Genomic DNA, 20,406 nt, shown 5'->3' on the forward strand with positions numbered 1-20,406 from the left:
CTACATGATTGGTGGGTATGCAAAGCTTAAAGAATTTCTACCAGAACAAGATGATTATCTACATGTGTTCATGAAGACAGTGAAGGATGGGCGGTCGGCCATCACAAAAGGTTGGACTAGAGTCGTGCGTGCCTTCTGCATGGAGGAGGGCACAATATGGGCATTCCGCTTCACCTTGTTCAGCAACCAGAATGTATTTCACCTCTTTCTTTACCTTCTTTAATAGTACACGTATACAACAATGGTTCATAATTCTTTATTTGGTGCTTATGTAATTCTTGAACATATGTATATCTGAATCGAATAATGCATTGGTTGTTTGAACCTGATGGATATGAATAAAGTTATAACATACTTTCAAATTCAAATCCGGTACAATTTGAAATGGTAACAATTAAATTACGGTGAAATTATGCTCTACAGGTTGTTACGGCGCACACGGTCGGTAAAACACAAACGTTTGTGATATATACCATAATCCGACACGGTTCACAAAGAGGAAACATGTGCAAGCATTCACACAGTTGCCGTTTGCAAAGCGTGTGCGATGTCAGACAATATCAGAAACGGTGCAGGCAAACTAAATGTTTGTGATAGTTGCCTTATCATACACAATTTGCAACTATAAACTGTTTCTGATGTGGTACGCATCGTAAACGTTGCACCCCAGAATAATTTGTGCGATAGTTATCATGTACGATGATGTTACGACGGTCCGATGTTTCGTAATACTATCCGACACCCGTATGATGATTAGCTAACCTTCTTAATTAGTTATCGCATACGGTTCCAGAAAAGTGAATGTGTGTGATTGTCTGCTTATCATACACGTTCTATAATCGTGAACCGTTTGTGATGAGCCGTGCATCGTAAATGTAGCACCTCAAAATACCGACTGCGATGGCAATGCGAGCACAAACGAGTTGCAAGGATGAAGCATTTGGGATATTCGAGATATCAGAAACAATTTTATGGGGACAACTGTATGCATAAAGGCTCCCTATTCCCGACAATTTCTGGGTCGTGTGGGAAGGACCCCCCTATCGCACACACTCACTTGGCGGCAGTTCAAAACGCTGTCGCGGAAAGGGGTTAAAAACTGTTTGTATAGCACCTCGTTGTACTAGTGTAACATGCTCCTAGGAGTGTCATTGATATACAATTTGTATGTGAACCACCATGGTGGGTCTCGCCCGAGTGCGAATTTGAGTGGTTGTTTGATTCCTAGCAACGATTTTCATACGTTGTCACACCTCAAATTAAGCATGTTTCACAAAGTTGGGTGAGTGTTCGATTCTAGCCACACGCTAGACAAGATTGTTTTCGACAAAAACACCATGTATGCCAAAAACTTTAAAAAATGGAAACACCCTCTTAGGCAAGCTAAAATGTAGCTAAGAATTTCGGCACTGAGCATGGCAACTTTAGCAAAATTCATGTGGCAAACTATGACAAAAGCATCCAAGTAGGATATGGTGGACAAAAGTGCGAGCATGAGGAGAAGTTTAACACGTCCAGTCGTTTGGGTATTAATTCCTGTTTTTTCAACCATGAAAAGTGGACGTCATTAGCCATGGAGTAACTGGACACCCCTCCCCCCGCGCGATACTATTAGGTGAGAGGATCACAAACAATGCGGCTAGGGAACAACATGGACAGTTGCATGGACCATTAATGATTAATGCCAACTGTTGCATGCAGCTGCAAAGCGTCACCGAGACCCCCTTCCCTTGCATTTTTTTGGGAAGCCCTACTGCTAAACTCTATTCTAATCTCCCTAGCATGCCTAATAAATGTGTGGCATTCAAATGAGGATTAATACAAAGGGAGTGATGCCGCGGAGGAGGAAGAGGAGAAGGGAACGAGAAGACTCATTCTTTGACTCGCTAACTAAAGACATGGAGTCTAAGGGGACGTTTGGATTTGTAGCTATCCTAACTTTGCTAGGCTAAGCTCATTCAACCAGGTTGAGCTGCAGCCCTCTAGAGCATGATTTATTGTTTGGTTGTAAGACAGGGAGCACGTTCTACTCAATTGGTTTTGATATTTTAAAATAAAAAAAACTTGAAGGACACGTGAACAACTATACACCTTGCTTGGATAGCAGTTTCATTAGCGAGCAGTTTGCATGGTGAAATCGCATGATTTCTCCATGCTTGCCCGCTTGAGAGAGCCACTTTAACTTGCCTCCATCGGTAAGCCTTCGTTTTTGCGGGGAGTTGGTAAGCCTTTTCTTGTAGTGACAGACAAAATCACCATTGAAAGCTAGGGTTTTTCATATTTTCCAACGATACCAAACGACAAACTTTGCATGGCAAGTCTAGGATAACCTTTGCCACACATCCAAACGTCGTACACTTAAACTTTCGGTGGGAGTTGCTACGTGTGAGTACCACACATGCATGAACGCATCTATGGGATATACGTGCTCTCTTCGTAGATCCAAATGTACCCTAAAATATTACTAGCAAAAACCATTGAATAATTTTTGCCTTGTTTCAGGCCTCTCTTCATCTGAACCTTCTGTAGTAATTTGTTTTATTTTTTATTTTTTGAGGCAAATCTTCGTTTTACAACAAATTTACATGAAAGCCGATAACAGCTCACGTGTAATCTGATCACGGGCCAAAATGGACAAAACCAAAACCCTAATTTAACCAAAGGCCTGCCTGCCCAACTTTGGGCTTGTTGGGTGGGATTGAGTTGAGTTGAGCCCTCCTATCGCCAAAAACTCGATCTACCCGCAGTATCACAGTTCTCCTCGCCTAAATCTCCCTCATTTCTCCCGCTCTAACCCTAATCCGACAATGGCCTTCGACATCGACTCTCTTCCTCCCCTCCTCGGCCCCGACCCCGACTCCTACTCCGACTCCGACCACCTCCCCCCCGCCCCGCGCCGTGGCCGCCCTCTTCGGCCTCCACCGGCGCCGCGGGTGGAACCCTCGCCTCAGGCGCCTGGCAGGTACGTGCGCGCCTCGTTCTTGCCCTTCTGCTGTGCGAGATTTTGCGTGTCGTGATCCCTATCTGGTTTGCAGGTGCGAGGCTACCCCCGCCCCGGAGGGTATTGGTGGAGCGGCCCAGCAGGTGCGGTTCTTCAACGATTTATATGCGTGGTTGTTGGAAGTTGCAATCTTTGCAGATTCCATCTTCCTGGGTCTTGGGGATGGGTTTAGGCTTTAGAACCACATTTCTTCTTAACCCTTTCTTTCGTGGATGTGCAAGTGCCCATGAATTCGCTTATCTCGAAAGGAAATTTTGTTTTGAACTTTGGCAAGTGGATAATTTGGTCAGCACGGGCTTTCCCCAATTTTTGCAACCCTGCATCATCTGTGGACATAATTCCGTCCACATTTTTAGCCATAAAGATTACTCCATCCGTCTTATAATCCATGCCTGTCAGGGCACCACCTTCACGGTTACAAACTCTTAAGATGGAGTATTTTTTTTTTTTGAAGTAGGCAGGGAGCAAATATGTCATGTATCCTGATACTGCACCCACATTGTCATGCCCTGCTTATCTAGCAACCCATTTCCATGCAATTGCTTTTACTATGCCTATGAACCTTCTTTTATCACCTGATACTGAAGAGAACTTTGTTCTACGTGCGCACTTGCTGAAATTGGTACCATACTATTCATTACCAAGTTGAGCCATTCAATGATCTGCTCTTGTAACCTTCAAATGTGCCAAGATCTTTCCTACGAAGCAATGGTATTGGAGCTGCTTAGTGACATCTTAAATTACTTATTGACTTTTGAATCGTGCTTGTCATATTGCAGAGTTGGCCAGGGTTACCAAGGGGTGCGCAATTTAATCCTAGCGACAGTGATCTTCTATGGCATCTGGCTGCAGAAATGGGGAATGGCCTGGCTCATCGTCATCCATTCATCAGTGAATTTATTAAATATGGTGATGAAGGTGCAAGATTTGGCTGTACCCATCCTCGAGATATGCCAGGTATGTTTACTCTTTATGGGATGTATTTACCGAAAATGCACCTTGAGACATGGTGCCAGGCAAGGTCCATATCTTCACCGTTCAATCCTCCAAGATTTGTGCTTTATTCATACAACTATTCACGTATAAACACAGAGAGAAATGGAGCGATGGTGTATTAAGGTTGTATTCCACAGCGCAATAATGACACCGACCCACCTCATTTACCCACTGGCGACACACTCTCATTTAAGCTTAGCAGCTGTTCAACAGATTCATGCACCATGGATTTATTACCTCCACCTCGCAGCTCCCCCTCTCTCATTCAGTCATTCTTCTCCCCTCCCCTTCTTCCTCCTCTTGTTCACCCTCGTGCTCATGTGCTGCTGTATGCATATGCACAATAGTTCATCGGCTCCTCCATGGTATCTGAGATCCAATCATAATGTGTGTATAATGTGGCGTAGGATCATTTGATTGTTGTTAGGGCGATATGTCAATTTTGTCGGGCATTTCATGTTTATGGTATGTATAACATCGAATAGGGACAATGCTGAACAGGACCGCCTTCATTGCTCTCCTCGCAGCAAAAGCATGGCAGCAGATTAGTGCCTCTGATGAATCAGTAGAGCACAGTGACGGCCAAAGGTCTGGCCAAGTAATCTTTTGATCAAGCAATGACTAAACAACGCTCCCAATTCCAAAATTCCAGCTCTGATCTCTCTGAAATCCTGCTACACTATATTTCTCTCCCAGTTGGTTCAACCTCTTCGTCATTTGCATTTTCCTCATCCATCTCCACTGAAGACGGCCACTACCCTAATCAAGAATCCATCGATCGATTAAGAGGATAGCTATGTAAAAGACAATCGATTATATCTCCCTCCTCTATGTAGTTTATTTCTACTTAATCAGCATCAATCCATAGCGAGTTATTAGCTATTTAGTTTTAATTATACATAGCGAGTTATTAGTTTTAATTATGCACACACTGCCAGAGACAGAATTTATGTACCAACAGTCTGGACAACTATTAATTAGTACATAGAACTTTTTGTACCTCATGATTTCCCCTCTCACTTATTACTCTCATTAGCCAGACGTAATGAAGACCCCATCGACGTTGCGCATACTAAATATTGTCAGAGCATGCACTATCAATACAAATCGTACACGTTGTTGCTCAGTCGCCAGTGCCATGCTTTGTATAGATCACCCTCCGACGAGTCCTCCTCTGTCACCTCAACCACAGTGTCTAACCGAGTAGCATCAGCACCGAAAACAACTAAATCCGGGAACTGGGCGCAAGGCGCAACTCCACGATCCAGACGGATTACCATCTATCCATCTTCTCCGCTGCTAGAAATTCCAGAAAATTTGTACAGGATTGGTAGAGAGAGATGCAATCCAGTTAATGCAGACCGTCGATGTGTCCATTAATGGTAAGCGTACACAAACCAGTTAATCCAGAAAATTTGTATCGACGGTCTGGATTGGTAGGGAGATGCAATCCAGTTAATCCAGAAAAATTGTACAGGATTGGTAGTGAGGTTACCATCTGTCCATCGATCTTTATTCGGATTCCACTTAATGCAGACCGTCAATGTACGTATTATACTGTTTGCCCGGGTATTACTTATTTGAGAAACAATTGGCTCCGCGTCGTATTCACTAAGCAGCTATATTTAGGATCTGCATGCACTGGGAGACAGACTCGATGTCATTCTCGCTTGCCACCGTGTCCCGAAAATCCACACTGATATATTTACATCTCTTGTTTGCTTGTTTGTTCACTAACTAGCAATTGTACATTTGGCTGCAATTCTACAGGTATGAGGCAAGATGGACATGCATTGTACTTCTTCCACAAAAAAGTAAACCTACACAACAATGAGAATGACAAAGATATCAGCTGGCAAAAAAGTGGCCCCTCCAGATCAATAATTTTAGATGGGGGTCTACAAGGTTGCAAGGAAATATTTGCCTTGTACGCCTTCAAGAACAGCCCTCAGAGAACTGACTGGGAGTTGCATCAATATCATATCAAAAACACGATGGAGAATGAAGGCGAACTAGTTCTTTCAAAGATATTCCACAAGTCGCAGAAATGTCATTGTGAATGTGCTTCAAAAGCTCCTGTTCAATCTGCACAGGTACTATTTGTTCTTATGGTACATCACAGTTAGATTTTCTCGTGAAGGGGTGACCATTATTATCTATACCATTTTCATCCAGTATCTTGTTTAGACAGTCTCATCATGCACTGGAAACTGAAAAGTTCCCCTTTCAAGTTGGTGAAAGTGGCACCATGAATTTTACACATTAGTTGGGAAGAAGAAATGAGTTGCTATTTATGATTGTGCTCAACAGGCAATTATTGGTGGGTTTCAGTGTTTGACTGTTCACATCATAATCATATGCATAGTTATTTTTCAAAGCTACCAGGAAATACATACCATAGTTACCAGATTCGCCGGGAGAGGCCTTGAACTCCGATCTAGATCAGAGTTCAAATTCGCTCGGTTCGATCGGAAATCGCTGCCTGATTTGTCGAACACCAGCGGGGACTAGATAGCAGCCTAGACCCGGTGGTCGGCACAGCAGACGGTGGACTGGCAGTGGCCAAGATCCGGCGGCTGGTCTGTCGTTGGCATGCTACAGCAGCCCCTCCTGCTCTCCGCGGATGCACGGCGGAGGACATGCTACTCTCCATCTTTAGGATTATGAGTAGGAGGGGATTACAGGAGAGAGCAGCGGCGACTTCCGGTAGATGGGAGCTAGCAGGGAGAACGAGCAGGATACGCCGAATCGCATGGAGGCGGCGGCGCTGGCTTAAGTTAGAGGAGGCTATCGGGAACTACTGGTGCAGGTCATGGCCTCGTGGGCCTGTTTGTGCTGGGCCAACCTACATTCTTTTCTATTTTTCATTTAGTATCGATCTAGGATCTTCAGTGGCCATTTGCATGCGAATCTTAGTAGCCTTTTCTGAATCCAAGATAGCAAGTATGCTAACTGGAGCTAGGATCTTCTGTGGTCATTTGCATGCGAATCTTATAATAGCCTTTTCCAAATCCAAGATAGCAAGTTCGCGAACCGGATCTCTAATTTGCGGATCGAAGATGTACTCCCCATCAAACCTGTCTCATAGGGTGTAGCGAATTCGAATTGTGAACTGAACAAATCGTGAATCAGGTAACTATGATACATGCTATTTATTATCCCGACAATATTCCATGCAGGGTAATGCTATGCCGATCAATTTAGATGTTACTTTTGATATTATTCTCTTGCTTTTTTTTTTCTTTATCATCATGTAAACGTTGTTGCGAAGATACTTTCGCCTATAAGGAGATAAACATGACATATCTCCTCATTCTTTTTCTGAGATGCTAAAAACTTGTATCATTCTTTTTTGAAGAAAGACCACAAGGTATATCTTCCCATTCTATCCCTGGCTTAGCCAGCTAGGGCGGGGCAGATCTTTATGTTACATTTGTTCACTGATAACCTGTTCTCACTAAACTGCCTGTTAGGCTTCATTTTTGGGCCATATTGCAGGATTTTTAGTTTTTTTTATGCAGAATGACATAATTTTGACCCTTTGGCCGTTGTCTTGTTCTTTTGAAATGTTCTCTTGTTGTTTTATGTTTACTTTATTTGAACCTTATTATCCTACTTGAAATTGAAAGAAGAACTTTTCAAAGTAATGTTGCTCCAGCACTACTTAGAGAAGTAATGATATTGTATTTGGACTTTGGAGCTTTTTGTATGAATACCTGCTCTTTCTCCTATATTTTGTTCTGGCATCAATTTGATTGTCGTTGCACTAGTTATTATTTCCTGTTCTGCATTCCTTTGTCATGTTTAATGCCTTGTGTCTTAACTTCTCAGTGTAGTTAAAGTTTCATTATTACCCTTAAAAAAATTCGTTGTAGTTTATCTGACTGTGGTAAGAGCAACTCTTATGTATTTATTACCATTTCTTGTTAACTTTTAGAAATCATCAGGCTTCCTACTTTTTAAAGCTTACAATGTTTGGTTTTGTAGGTTGTCATTTGTAAATAGATGGTTAATTCTTATGGGATATATGTGCAGGATAATTCTGTGACTGATGATGATTCCAAAGAAAAAGAGGGCGCACAATTGGAAAAACTTTCTGTTAATATGGCTACTGAAAGTAATTTTGTTGAAGGTTTTGATCTTCATTTGTAGTTTTCTTATTTTAAATGTACTTTCCGTTCCAAAGATTGTGACAGTGATTTCCTTTCCAGGCAATGGAAACAACCGGGAACAGATGCTGGTTGAGATGTATCCTGATCAGGACAAACCATGTTCCCTCAAACATGTTTTGGATACCGCAGATGTTAATCATGAAAACCAAATTAATGACCAGGCTGAAACTGAGCTGGATCACATGTCTCTGCAAGAGCGCTACCGAATCCTTCTAGCAGACATGCGTTCTTGCTCTGCTAGGGTATCTGCTGAAAAGTGTGCTTTGAATGATATGGGAAATTCATCCATGCAAATGGATGCTGAAACAAGTGGGCCAGTTCCCAAAAGTGAGAGTGAGGAAATGTATGGATCTTTTTTAGCTGTCTATGACTTTATCTGTGTTACGTTGATTAATGTTCTGTTTTGCAATGTTGGTTACAGAAATCATGGAGGAACAACCTACAGGGAGTGTTCTGTGAATGGCAAGGAAATTCCAGTTGAGGATACTGAAGGTCCAGTGAATGACAAGGCTTTTAATTCTAGTGCTGAGCTCTTATTAAGTCAAACACCGGCTTGTGGAGATGAAAACGTTCAGCTGGCACCGAGAAATTCTGGGACCTATTTGGTTGATGTAAAAACGGAGCCTGCATTAGACGGTTGTGCGATTTATCCTTCTGAATCTCCTTCTGTGAAATTTCACCACTCAAACAACAATGGCCTGAAGGTCTCTGGTTCTCTTCTGGAATGTGTGCCAAAAGATGCTGAAGACTCACTACCATCTTTAGGAGTAAAAAGTGAACTAAGTGGGTATGAGTTGCCTGGCTTATGTGAGAACAGCTTTATCAGTAGTATGGAGCCTATTGTGAAAAAACCTCATACCAGAACTCTGAACTGCAATGGGGGCCTTGCACCTTGTTCTCGACAAAGGAACAAGAGGTAAATTGCAATGTGTGCAGTATGAGTACTTTTTTTAATGTTCGCACAGTATTTCATATTTATGCTTATAAAAAATGACATTCACAGGGATTCAAGTGAAAAGGTGCTTGAAGAAGATGGTTACAAAAATGATGAGGGTATTCCTTACCCTTCTAGGCAAAAGAGGAAGAAGAAAACTGCGACGTATGTTGCATGGTCTAATTGTTTGGACTGCATGGTCTATTTGTTTGTACGTTAATGCTATCTTTGAAATTATGCTTACAGAAACTATGTGTGCAGGGATTCGATTGAAACGGCTCTTGAAGAAGATGCTCCAGGACTTCTACAGGTACCTTTCCGCTACATACATAATTCTATCTAAAAGCAATAATGACAGCTTTTGTGATTCTTTGTGCCCTTTCCTGCCTGTAGATTCTTCTGGACAAAGGAATAGTGGTCAAAGAGATTAAACTTTATGACGTTGTAGAAGATGATGAAATGCTTCCAGACTGCACAGAAAGTGACTTTCAAGACCTTGAAAATGTGATTACAAAAGTAAGCTGTTCTAGAGTGCTACTTAATATAACACGAACTGATGCTTCTTTTCTTGAAAAGAAAATAGCACTTAAGTAAAACATAGTATATAAAATATTTTTACTTATGATACATAATTTAGCAAAAGGAGCGCGTATTTTGAACTGCAAAGTCACTTTGCTGAGGGGTGGTAGCAAAAGTCAAATTGCTATATTTCGACGATTGACTGCCGCAATACCTACTCACCTTACCTTACAGAAGATCATGTGGTTTTCTAATAAATGTCCTGTGAACAAATCCAGAAAAAAATTGTTGCATGCTATCTCTTTTGTAAAAATGTTACTTTTTTTATCTTGAATTAATTGTTCTCGAGTTTAGAAACTCAATCTCTGAAAAATGGAAATCATATTAATTATATCCAGCATACATTGATGTTGAGAGCTTCCTGTTAGCAAATGCTGTCATTCACAAATACAGAAGTACAGAACATTGAGCAGCTGCCAGGTGCCCATCTGAAATTTTTCAGCTTATAGGGAGTGGAACCCTAAACTTAAAGCAGTTCAAGAAAGAAGTCTATACCGCTGGCACTGTACGGACATATTGATCTGAAAACATAAATACAACAACAAAGCCTTTCAGTCCCGTTTTGGAGATCTGAAAACATAAATACAACAACAAAGCCTTTCAGTCGCAAACAAGTTTTGGAGATCTGAATAACATAAATGTACTGTAGAATTCCACAAATGGACAAGTGATCTCTTGAATATACTGTTTTGAATAGTCCTGCATTTACCATCGTGTACTCTTCATTGAGGTAGATGCTTCCACGAGTTAATTTATGTAACTAGTAAATTAGTAAACGGATACAGCTCTTGTATATGCCTTTTTAGCTGCTGCAGTTGTATCTTGGTGTGATCTAATGTATGAAAAGTATTTGCTGTGCATTGGTATTGGTATTTTTTATATGTAATTATGACAATGCTACTCGTCAATGTGCAGTTGTTTCCACAAAGAACATCCTTGTTGAAGTCCGTAGCCAAGCATGGGAAGGGGGGAAAGGCTATTTACTGCTTAGCTTGCTTAATTTCTCTCATTGAGCAGGTATGAATCCATCTCCCTGGATAATCTGTGCATTTTCCAGTTGATACAAGCTTCTTTAGCTTGATACAGCGCTATCTCTTGTAGTCGCGCTATCTTCAGTTCCGTGATTGTCCTGTGGAGTGGGGATGGTGCAGGGATTTGCAATCCTTCATTTTTGTATTTAAAAGCCATAATAGGTGAGTTTTCTTACCTTGTATGCTAGTCAACATGGTGATTGATGTGTATAGTTATGCAACTCCTTTGTAATTTTTTTACACAGGCTAGTTCTTGAGCGTCCTGAATATGGTTATGCAACTTATTTCTTTGAAATTCTACAATCAGTGCCAATAGAATGGCAGATCCGAAGGATGGTTACTGCTATGAAGCTTAGTAGCTGTGGCAGAACCGCTCTTATTGAAAACAGGCCACTATTGGTAAGCTTTTTTGCTCCCTGTTTCTTTCACCGTCTTGTGCAGCAAAACTGGTGGCTGACAGTGTGTGTACAAATGCTTATGTATATCTTCAATCTATCAAAGTAAATTTAATGTCGCCATCACCCAAGTTGTTAACTGTGTGTTCAGTTCCAGCAAATCTTATGTTTATGATGTTCGTTCTGCTTCCATTGGTGTAATCTAAATATCTTTTTGTTCAGATTGGTGAAGATCTATCAGAAGGTGAGGCGAAGGTTTTGCAGGAATATGGTTGGATACCAAACACTGGGCTTGGGACGTTGCTGAACTACCGCGATCGGGTGGTTCATGACAGGTGGAACGAGAAGTACAGCACAGATTGGAGGATGAAGATTGGAAAGCTTCTAATGAATGGTTATTCTGAGGGGGAATTGATCATAACTCATGTTCCGCTGAATTCAGAAGAAATCAAGTTGGAGAATCCTTGATGAGGTCTCCACTGTATACATGGGCTTGGTGGCGTCCATAGACAACCTTCCTCTTGGTGGGTGTTGTAAAGTTGTAGTGTTCACCATGGATATGTCAAGAACATGTTGTGGGTATTCATGTGCACCTGTATGTATGACATAGTATTCGTTTAACAGGCGCTGCAAAGATGTGGTTAGGCCAGCAGTTGCCATGTGAATAACCTTATGTCATAGGAACATGGAGAAGGCTGCTAGCTAGTACACTTAGCTAGTCTCATCGAACTGAAATTGTGTACTGTAGCGTATGGGTCCTGGAATAAGTGAACAGAACTGTATCTGCTGTAAGAAGATGGTTTTATCCATGATGACATTAACTTTCAAGTGTATTGGTATCTTTGTTGAAACGGAAATGTTAACCATGACCCGCCGCCGCATGGGGGCTGAGCTATGGCAGCGACCTCGGGGAAGTTCCTCCTCTCTTTTTTTAGTTCATTTCATGCTGGAGTTATGGGTATAATCATCGCAGGTATTGAATAGTGTGGGATTGGAGCGTTTATATGAGTTGTGGACTACTCCCTCTGTCCCATAATGTAAGACATTTTTTGACACCACTAGTGTGAAAAAACATCTTATTACATTATGGGACGGAGGGAGTATATCTCACCGATAGTGTGCGCTTGATTTTGAGCAAAGGGGAAAGCATGGTGTGCCCATGTGTTGCTTCGCTGGATCGATAGAACGAGCAGATGAGGGAGGCGAGGATGGCAGAGCAGAGATTTTTTTTCTTTCTTTTCAAAAACAAAAGAGATGAATCCCATAGGATTGCCGTCCTACTGATTGTAACAGATTAGATGAGGAATATTTGCCATGTTCGTCATTGTTATTCATGGTGGTATTTTTTCTTGTTCATATAGGTATTGCCTCCTGCTGATTGCAATAACGGGGATGAGGAACATTTTCCATGTTCATCATTATGCATTCATGACGGCAATTATCCTTCTTCATATAGGTGCTTCCATGGCAAATTTCCATGTCATTTTTTAGGCTGGTAGCTTGTGTTTTCAAAGCCTTGTTTTCAGCTTTTCCCCCTTTTGATGGCCAAGTTTAGGTGGCAACTTTGGATTAGTTCTAATTGTGTGTTTGATAGATTTGTGTGGCAATAATAATGTTGCATGCATTCGCCAAGTTACCAACATAGTTGCCATACATGATAGTCCATTGTAGCATCATTTTAACTTGGTGTGGCAACTTTTTCGTATAGGGGGTTACCACTTTATCATGACTAGTTTTAAACTCTATTGTATGGGTTGACAAGTTTCACTAGACAAATGTTTGTATTGGTCACATGAAAAATGTAGAACGCTTTTTGTTTACTACAACATGGCAAAGTTTAAGAATTCACATGACAAAATTTATGAAGATCAGTTCTCTCGAATATGGCAAATTTTGATTTTTCTTTTTTTGGAGTGAACACATGGAAAATTTAGAAAAAAGTTATTCTCTTAAGTCATGGCAAAATTTAGGAAAATTGTAACGAGTCACATGGCAAGGTTGTGCATAATGTTTTGGACTGATCACGTGGCAATTTTTAGGTGAGTGTGTTCTGCACAACATGAAAAATGTAGAAAATTTTGTGTTGGGTAGAACATGGAAAGTTGCAACATGGATTTTTTTTTTAGAAAATTTGTAACAATCACACAACAAATTTATGAAAATGTGTTGGGGAGAACATGGCAAGTTGCAACAATGCTTAGACTGATCACATGGCAATTTAGGGGGATAGTGTGTTCTGTAGAACATGGCAAACTAAGAAGTGCTTGTTTCATACATCATGGCATAAAATTAGTAAAGTTGTGACAAATTTATGAAAATTTGTTGTGTAGAACATGGCAAAGTTAGTAAAGTTTGTTTCATTCATGATGGCAACAAATTAGAAAAATTGTAATAATCACATGGCAATTTTTGTGAATACATGTTGTGTAGAACATGACAAGTTGTGAATGTGTTCAGACTGATCACATGGCAATTTTTGTGGGAAAATGTGTTCTGTACAATATGGGATTTTTTGAATTGTTTTGTTTCATACATCATGGAACTTTTTCAGAAAATTTAGCGGACATAAATGCATAATGCCATCTTATATGCCACATGCTGATTTTACACTGACCTGCTTTCTGATGCTCTTTTTAGGAAATCCCGATGCCTCATGTATTTATCTCTCTCTCTTTTTGGTTCCTAGTGCATAACCAAAGAAGAACAAGATCAGACCCACTCGATCATGGCTACCCTATAGTGAAGGACGAAGCGAACTGTGTGTATACATAGTTCACCCAAGGTAACGTATAAACAGAACGAAGCATGAAGGTTTTTACAAGTTTTTTTTCAAAAACCACATGTTCATCATATAAAGTTGTAAGTTACAACACACACGGTCCACACTCGACAACACCAAAGAGGACAACCATCATGACAGAACCACAAAATACACACCACAAAAAAGAAATTTATCGATTGCCGAACCAAACCATCACTATCCACCGTTCACCAGTAACGTCACTGAAGTAGCTGCCGGAGGAGTAGGAGACAGACAACACAAGCTAAAGAGACGTTAGAGCACCATCGCATCAATGCATTGTGCGCTGAAGAATGGACCGTTGCGGACGACAGAGCACATATCGTTGTGGCGCGTCAGCCGGGGTTCAACCCCATCCTCCTTGGGCCTCAGATCCATCAACTCCTATCGACATAGTTCCGCCAACCTGCAACCCGCAAACCGATGCCATAATAGTAACCACTCTGAGAATGCCATCGTCACTACACGAAGCACCAGTCGACGATGACATTATTACAAGATGCTTTCCATTAGCTCCTTAGAACATTCTGAAGAAGAAGCCCTGTGACGGGACTGGAGTGACTAAAACATTATTCTCCATGGTGATGCAGCTGCCAAGACACCACCGTATAGAAAAACTAACCCTAATCTGCCTACCACTCGGGCACAGAGCAGCGGGATTCCCCACCGCATCCGTTTGTGGCTGGAGCAGCAGACAAATGGATGAGGAATCCATGGGCTGTCTGGCCGTGGACGATGGGATCACCTCCCTCTTCTCCTTGGAAGGGGAACGAAAGGACAACCGCTCGGGAAGAGAACGGTTAATGCTGACTTCACAAGAAACATTAGGTAGCTTAGCTGGTTACCGAGGTTAGATTGATTCATTGGGTCGGGAGTTTGAGTCCCAACGTATGCATTTATTTTTTGCAAGTCGTGATCCATTGTGCGTTCGAGTTAGGAATGATGGAAAGATAGATTGATCACAAACCGAGCAAAGAATTGTAGTATTCGCATGGAAAATTTGTGAACTTGTGTTGTGCAGAACATGGCAAGTTGTGAATATGTTTGGACTGACCACATGACAATTTTTAGAAGAAAAGTGTGTTCCGTACAACATGATTTTTTTAATTGTTTTGTACATATCACACAGTTTACTTTGAATATTTGGCATAAAAGAACACCTGCACAAATGAATTGCCAGAAAGGACCACCTTCGAACGCTATTAACGAAACCACGTGACGGCAGGCCCGACAGCCATGGGTTCACTTGTATAGTTGCCATTATCTAAAATCATGGCAACTATATAAGAAAATCCTGAAAATTCACACGGGAAATTTTGCAACTTATAGAAATTTTAATTTTGTTTCACGAGTTTTGTTCTTTCATACATGGCAATTTATCATGGCTAATTTAATTTTTCATGGCAAATTACTTTCAAACCACCCCGCATTTTTTTAAACTTTCCTGAACCATGTCAAATTACATCCTGAACCAACTTCGGTTGTAAAAGCTCTTTGTTCAATTTCTACAATCGAAGTTAAGTGCAAAGTAACTTGATGCAAAAGTTCTTCAGAAAATATTCTTTGTGGCAAGCGCTTCACTAGTTAACTAGTTTCAGTATGTAACGAGTGCTTTTAATATTTGCATCACAGTCGATATTTTTTAAACGAGGCAACGGTTTGTCAAGTAAGCATAAAAAAATTGCTAGGTTAACTAGAGGGAAATCAGATGAAAATGATGATTACATCATAATCTTCTTAGACAACAAACTGATGGGCAAAATCTGGAGCAGCTATCTTCGAACACCCTGATGGACTGATTTTGGTAAAGAACCTGACATCCAAACGATATAGAAATATTTCTCTACCACAGCCTATACCCGAATCCTGGATAACCAGTGCCCAAATTCGATTGGTGCACGCCAGCAGTACTCACCATCAGAAGTTCTACACCTCCTCGGGACAATATAACCCTCAAACGAGACCGCGACTCTGAACTTCTGAAGAAGATATCACTGGTCGTTCCTGCTCTTGAGCGCCTTGGAGACCGCCCGGATGGTCGACGGCGTCGTCCGGCAGCAGCCTCCCACGAGGCTGGCGCCGGCCTCCTGCCACCTCCTCGCCATCACGTCGAAGCTCTTGCGGCCGAAGCACTCCACCGGCTGTGTCAATTTCGCATCACAAAATGTATAAGCCACTCGTTAAAGAGCATCATGTGTCAGTAAGTAATAACTAGAATGAAGTACGACGTAGCGTCAGTCGTCTACTCACCAGCCACCTCTTGGCTCTCCCGTCCCAGACCTCGCCGCTGTTGGGGTACACCGCGATCGCCTTCTTCGTTTGCTGTTGGAGAATCAATCACGAGCAAGATAACATTATACTCCCTCCGTCTCAAAATTCTTGTCTTAAATTTGTCTAGATGCGGATGTATATAACATCAAAACATAACTAGGTACATCTGTATTTAAACAAATCTAAGACAAGAATTTTGGGACGGAGGGAGTATTTGAGAACTGCAACGATGCCATACACACGACACCATGTGCACGATTTGTGGACGATGTAGTTAATCAAGCCGTTGGTGTGTGGGAGTAAACTGCTGGACACCGTCTGATTTTGAATCGTGCATGAATCGGCCACGCAGCCGTCGTGCGCGAAGCAGTTTCGATTTGCGATTTCGGACTACCGTAGAACAGGTGTACATTGTGGAGAAAAAGGTGATAGGATATATAATTGCTGAACAAATAAGAAAGAAGCTGCAGACCTGCTTGAACTCGCGTATGATGCCCTCCACGAACTGAGGCGGCGTGCAGTTCACCCCCACGATGGCGACTTTCTCGCTGGCGTTGAGGATCTGGAGGCAGTCCCCGAAGCTCTCCCCCGAGCAGAGGTGCTTGCCGTCCACCGAGCTGAAGCAGATCCACGACGGGACCTGGATGTCCTCCTCCTCCAGAAGCTCAACCAGAGCCTACAAAAAGTGTACGTTCCTTTCAGCAAACGAACTTGACAGGCCTTTTTAAACCAGTATTCTTAGAATCACAGCAGCAGAAAGCATACCTGAGCCTCCATCTTGTTGGGAATGGCCTCGAACGCGATCAGGTCGGGGCCAGCGGTCGCCAGGACCTGCAGCCGGCGCCGGTGGAAGTCCTTGAGCTTCTCCGCCGTGACGTCGTCTCCGTATGACCCACTGCAAAACAACCAATTGCACGATGACTGTAAAACGACGTGTGCTTCTCAGGATGTTTCAGAGTTCATTAATTTACAGTGTTCCTGCAACGGCACTCCATCGTGTGTTATTTACCTGTACTCTGATCCATCAGCGAGGTAGGCTCCATAGCTTCCGATGGACGCGGCGACGAGGGCACGGTTGTAGACGGGCTTCGACTTTCTCAGCGTCGACTTCCAGAACTCGTCCCGGGCTTCCAGCGCCAGCTGGACACTGGTTCGCAGTAATCCTTCTGCCTCCTCGAGGAGCAGTCCCCTGGCCAGGAACCCCGGGATAGTTGCCTGCAGAAAATGGAAGGCATGATGACATTTCTCTTCGGCTGGAAGATGATAGATTCAGAGAACTTTTATTGGAGCCTCTATTCATGTGTGTTTGAACTTTGAAGCCATAGGAGTACCTGGTAGGACGATGAGATGATGACGTCGGCACCAGCTTCAAGATACTGCATATGGACCTACATTTGTAAAAAAGATGTTAGGTTCTTCACACCAAAACTTCTATCTGATGTTTTCACAGTTCAAATTTGAACTACAAAAACATCTACTATTTTGGTACGGATGTAGTAAATTTATATGCATGAGGAACTTTTCCCGTTAAATTTTTTCCTCCTATTGTCTATTGTGGATCTGGATCATCTTCACACAGCACACACACTAGTGGAATTCCGTTAAGAAAACATATATGTGTGCCATTGGACTCAAAGCTAATTCAGTTTTTTTGGAATAACTACAGGTTTATTTTAAGCATCATTTGCTATCTGTCACTGTTACAGCCGGGTCAAGCTGTTTGATTATCTCCTAAAACCTCTATTTTTGGTAATGTAGCCATGCAAAAGTACAAAAATACCATTGGCACACTCTTTCTTCCACACAGCAAAAATATGAAGCCCATTGCAAGCAAATGGGTGCCCAAATACGTATTTGTAATATATACTTGTTATACAAAACAAAAAATAATTAATATTTCAAACAGGCCAAATATTTATTTGTTTCTTGTTGTGTTGATGGCTGTAACGAGTGGTTGTTGCTTTATAAATAAAGCAGGGTGAAAGTCTTTTTCTATAATACTTATTAGTTTTTTTGTCACTTTTTTCTCAATATTTTTCATACACTTTTCGTTTCTAAACGAAATGCACATGATGGTATTTTAATATTACTACTTCCGGTGGATGGTCATTGACGTGCCGACACCAGTTCAAGTTGTCGAATGTGTAAACGAAACTACCGGGACAGTGGTACTCAACAGCAATGGCTGAAGTTGAGTTAGCTTCGAGATTCATCTGAAGTTGACGTTTTGCAACACAATTCAGGTGTACGCACTATGAAAGTCATGCGATGAAGCAGTCGAGTCAAATTGGTGAAGGTACTTGGGCCTAAATCTGAACAGCGAGAGAATATTGGATTCTCGATCGTTGGTAAAAGTGGGTAATCTCCGGGCTAATTGGTTTGCTGCCAATATTTGGCTTGCCAAGTGTTGGCATTGCCAAATATTGGCAGCATCAAGAATTGCCAACTATTGGTAATTTTATGTGAGATGGGCAAGACAACTCGCAAGCAACCAAATAGTAGCCAATATTTGGCACAATGCCAAACATTGGCATGCCAATTTTTGGCAGCAAACCAATTATGCTCCTCTTCTCCCCTTTACCCTCTGCCCGTCAAAAAAGGTAGGTGATCTCCTCTTCAATTCTTTTTTAAATGCTACGGGAGGTAGGTAGTAAGAAAATGAAAACAGCGTTATTGTCCCGGTCATCACCAAGATTTATTCTACTACTTTTGATCTGCACATATTAGCTGTAGAGATAGAGTTGACCAGTAGCTAATATAACCTTAAAGCAAAAGCCCTGGTCACATGCCAAACCGCGTCAGACACGATACTAAATACGCTACCAATTAACTAGGACTAGTAATTTATCAGCTGGTGCATCATATTGTGATGTTGCCGCGAGCACGACGAGAGACAGATCATAGACATGCCTGCCGGTCACGAGAAGGCATTGTGCAGGCAGGCACGTCTGCCGGTTGAGTAAATGGGTCGGGTTGCGGGCGTTACCTCCTTGATGAGGTGCGGCTTGGTGATGAGGCAGGCGGCGCTCCAGAGCGGGTCGTTGATGTCAGCGCCGAGCGCCTCCAGCTGCGTGGCGAAGCCGCCGTCAATCACCGCGCACCCGCCGGCCTTCTTCACCAGCTCCTCCACCACCCCGGCCATCGCAAACCTAAGGATGGATTACACGGCCGCACAAACACAGCTCTCAGCACAAACCGCAGGCCAGGACTCGAGGAGGGCGAAGACAAATGGGTACGAGAAGCGGGCAGGGAGACGGAGCGGTATATATAGCGGCGGGCGAACGGCGGTAGCTAGTAGGCTGGCTGGCTGGCCGGGTGGAGACGGGGAGGGGGGGAGGGGGGGATTGAAAGGAAGGTTAGGTGAGGGGCGACTTAATTTGGGCGGAAGCAAAGGAGCAGATCGCGCCATCAAAGGCCCAACGTACGCGGACCGGTTCATGGGGTAGGTGCAGTCGTGGGTCGGTTGACGTCCAGGTTACTCCCAAGCGTTGCGTTGGGTGTTTGAACCGAACCGCGCCCGACGAGACAGCACACGCTAGGCCGCAGCATGAAACCAGCTGTGCGGCGGAGTTAAGGCGTGCATGCATGGTGCTGCATGGTGTGGTGCAAGAGTTAAAGCCTGCATGAAACTGGCACGCTTGCAGTGCAGCAGGCGCCAAGGACCGCGCCAAGTAACTTTATTAGTTCGTGAAATTTCCCTTTCATTGTACTACTACTCCGAAAGAAAATATTATACTATAAAAACACCTCTAGTCTAGTCTAGATAGTGCAAAAGGTGTTCCGGTGCAGTACTTGGTCAGGAACCACAGTTGCTCATGGACGACCACACCGACACGGGGAGATGTTGGGCAGGCCCGAGGATGACTAATTTTGGTGGAGGTGCCACCAACTCACTCACCAAGAATCTGTTTATTTGTCAATAAGTACGTATACATCCTACACCGTCTGAAGATGGGAAAGAATCTCTTTTATTTGTCAACGATCAACGGTCCAAGCTTGAATCGGTTCACTTTTGACACGGACTGATTAACCAATCAGTCAGAGTGCCAAGCTACTACATACTCTCTCCGTCCGGTGAAGAATATACATTTGACTTCAAAATTTGTTCGCTTCTATGTTTTTAATGCACTTGAAAGTATGGAAACATATTTCTCTCTCATCACACGATAATTAAGACGCAATAACATTCTACACATGGTCTTTTTAATTTGTACATGCATTTAGCTC

The 20,406-nt window shown here is 42.5% G+C and overlaps 2 protein-coding genes across 3 annotated transcripts; one reads left to right on the plus strand and one right to left on the minus strand.

Moving 5' to 3' along the window:
- Positions 1 to 2,680: 2,680 nt before the first annotated feature.
- On the plus strand, positions 2,681 to 11,941 carry LOC123092939 (uncharacterized). Of its 2 annotated transcripts, XM_044514795.1 has the most exons (14): positions 2,682 to 2,962; positions 3,036 to 3,084; positions 3,781 to 3,958; positions 5,768 to 6,090; positions 8,033 to 8,129; positions 8,209 to 8,512; positions 8,591 to 9,085; positions 9,173 to 9,268; positions 9,365 to 9,413; positions 9,497 to 9,619; positions 10,598 to 10,699; positions 10,784 to 10,875; positions 10,959 to 11,112; positions 11,331 to 11,941. In XM_044514795.1, exons 1-14 carry the CDS (start codon positions 2,808 to 2,810, stop codon positions 11,574 to 11,576), a joined length of 2,463 nt encoding a protein of 820 aa, XP_044370730.1. In that variant the 5' UTR covers positions 2,682 to 2,807; the 3' UTR covers positions 11,577 to 11,941. The 2 variants fall into 2 exon arrangements, with proteins under 2 accessions (XP_044370729.1, XP_044370730.1); XM_044514794.1 differs by having other exon boundaries at positions 2,681 to 2,962; positions 8,033 to 8,114; positions 8,209 to 9,085.
- Positions 11,942 to 15,597: 3,656 nt separating this feature from the next.
- Positions 15,598 to 19,512, minus strand: LOC123092940 (homocysteine S-methyltransferase 1). The gene is made up of 7 exons (XM_044514796.1): positions 19,166 to 19,512; positions 17,511 to 17,567; positions 17,189 to 17,394; positions 16,945 to 17,074; positions 16,652 to 16,855; positions 16,159 to 16,230; positions 15,598 to 16,049 (listed from the first exon to the last, which is right to left on the minus strand). Exons 1-7 carry the CDS (start codon positions 19,319 to 19,321, stop codon positions 15,900 to 15,902), a joined length of 975 nt encoding a protein of 324 aa, XP_044370731.1. The 5' UTR covers positions 19,322 to 19,512; the 3' UTR covers positions 15,598 to 15,899.
- Positions 19,513 to 20,406: the final 894 nt, after the last annotated feature.

Source organism: Triticum aestivum, chromosome 4B (genome assembly GCF_018294505.1).
Source record: "Triticum aestivum cultivar Chinese Spring chromosome 4B, IWGSC CS RefSeq v2.1, whole genome shotgun sequence".
Lineage (NCBI taxonomy): Eukaryota > Viridiplantae > Streptophyta > Magnoliopsida > Poales > Poaceae > Triticum > Triticum aestivum.

Bases quoted from the DNA above. Each gene is read 5' to 3' on its own strand.
- LOC123092939 (XM_044514794.1), top strand. From the start codon at position 2,808: ATGGCCTTCGACATCGACTCTCTTCCTCCCCTCCTCGGCCCCGACCCC. The intron at 6,091-8,032 runs GTACTATTTGTT...ATATATGTGCAG, and splicing joins CTCCTGTTCAATCTGCACAG to GATAATTCTGTGACTGATGA. The intron at 10,876-10,958 runs GTGAGTTTTCTT...TTTTTTACACAG, and splicing joins GTATTTAAAAGCCATAATAG to GCTAGTTCTTGAGCGTCCTG.
- LOC123092940 (XM_044514796.1), bottom strand. From the start codon at position 19,321: ATGGCCGGGGTGGTGGAGGAGCTGGTGAAGAAGGCCGGCGGGTGCGCG. The intron at 17,568-19,165 runs GTAACGCCCGCA...TTACAAATGTAG, and splicing joins AGCCGCACCTCATCAAGGAG to GTCCATATGCAGTATCTTGA. The intron at 16,231-16,651 runs GTCTGCAGCTTC...ATTCTCCAACAG, and splicing joins TCATACGCGAGTTCAAGCAG to CAAACGAAGAAGGCGATCGC.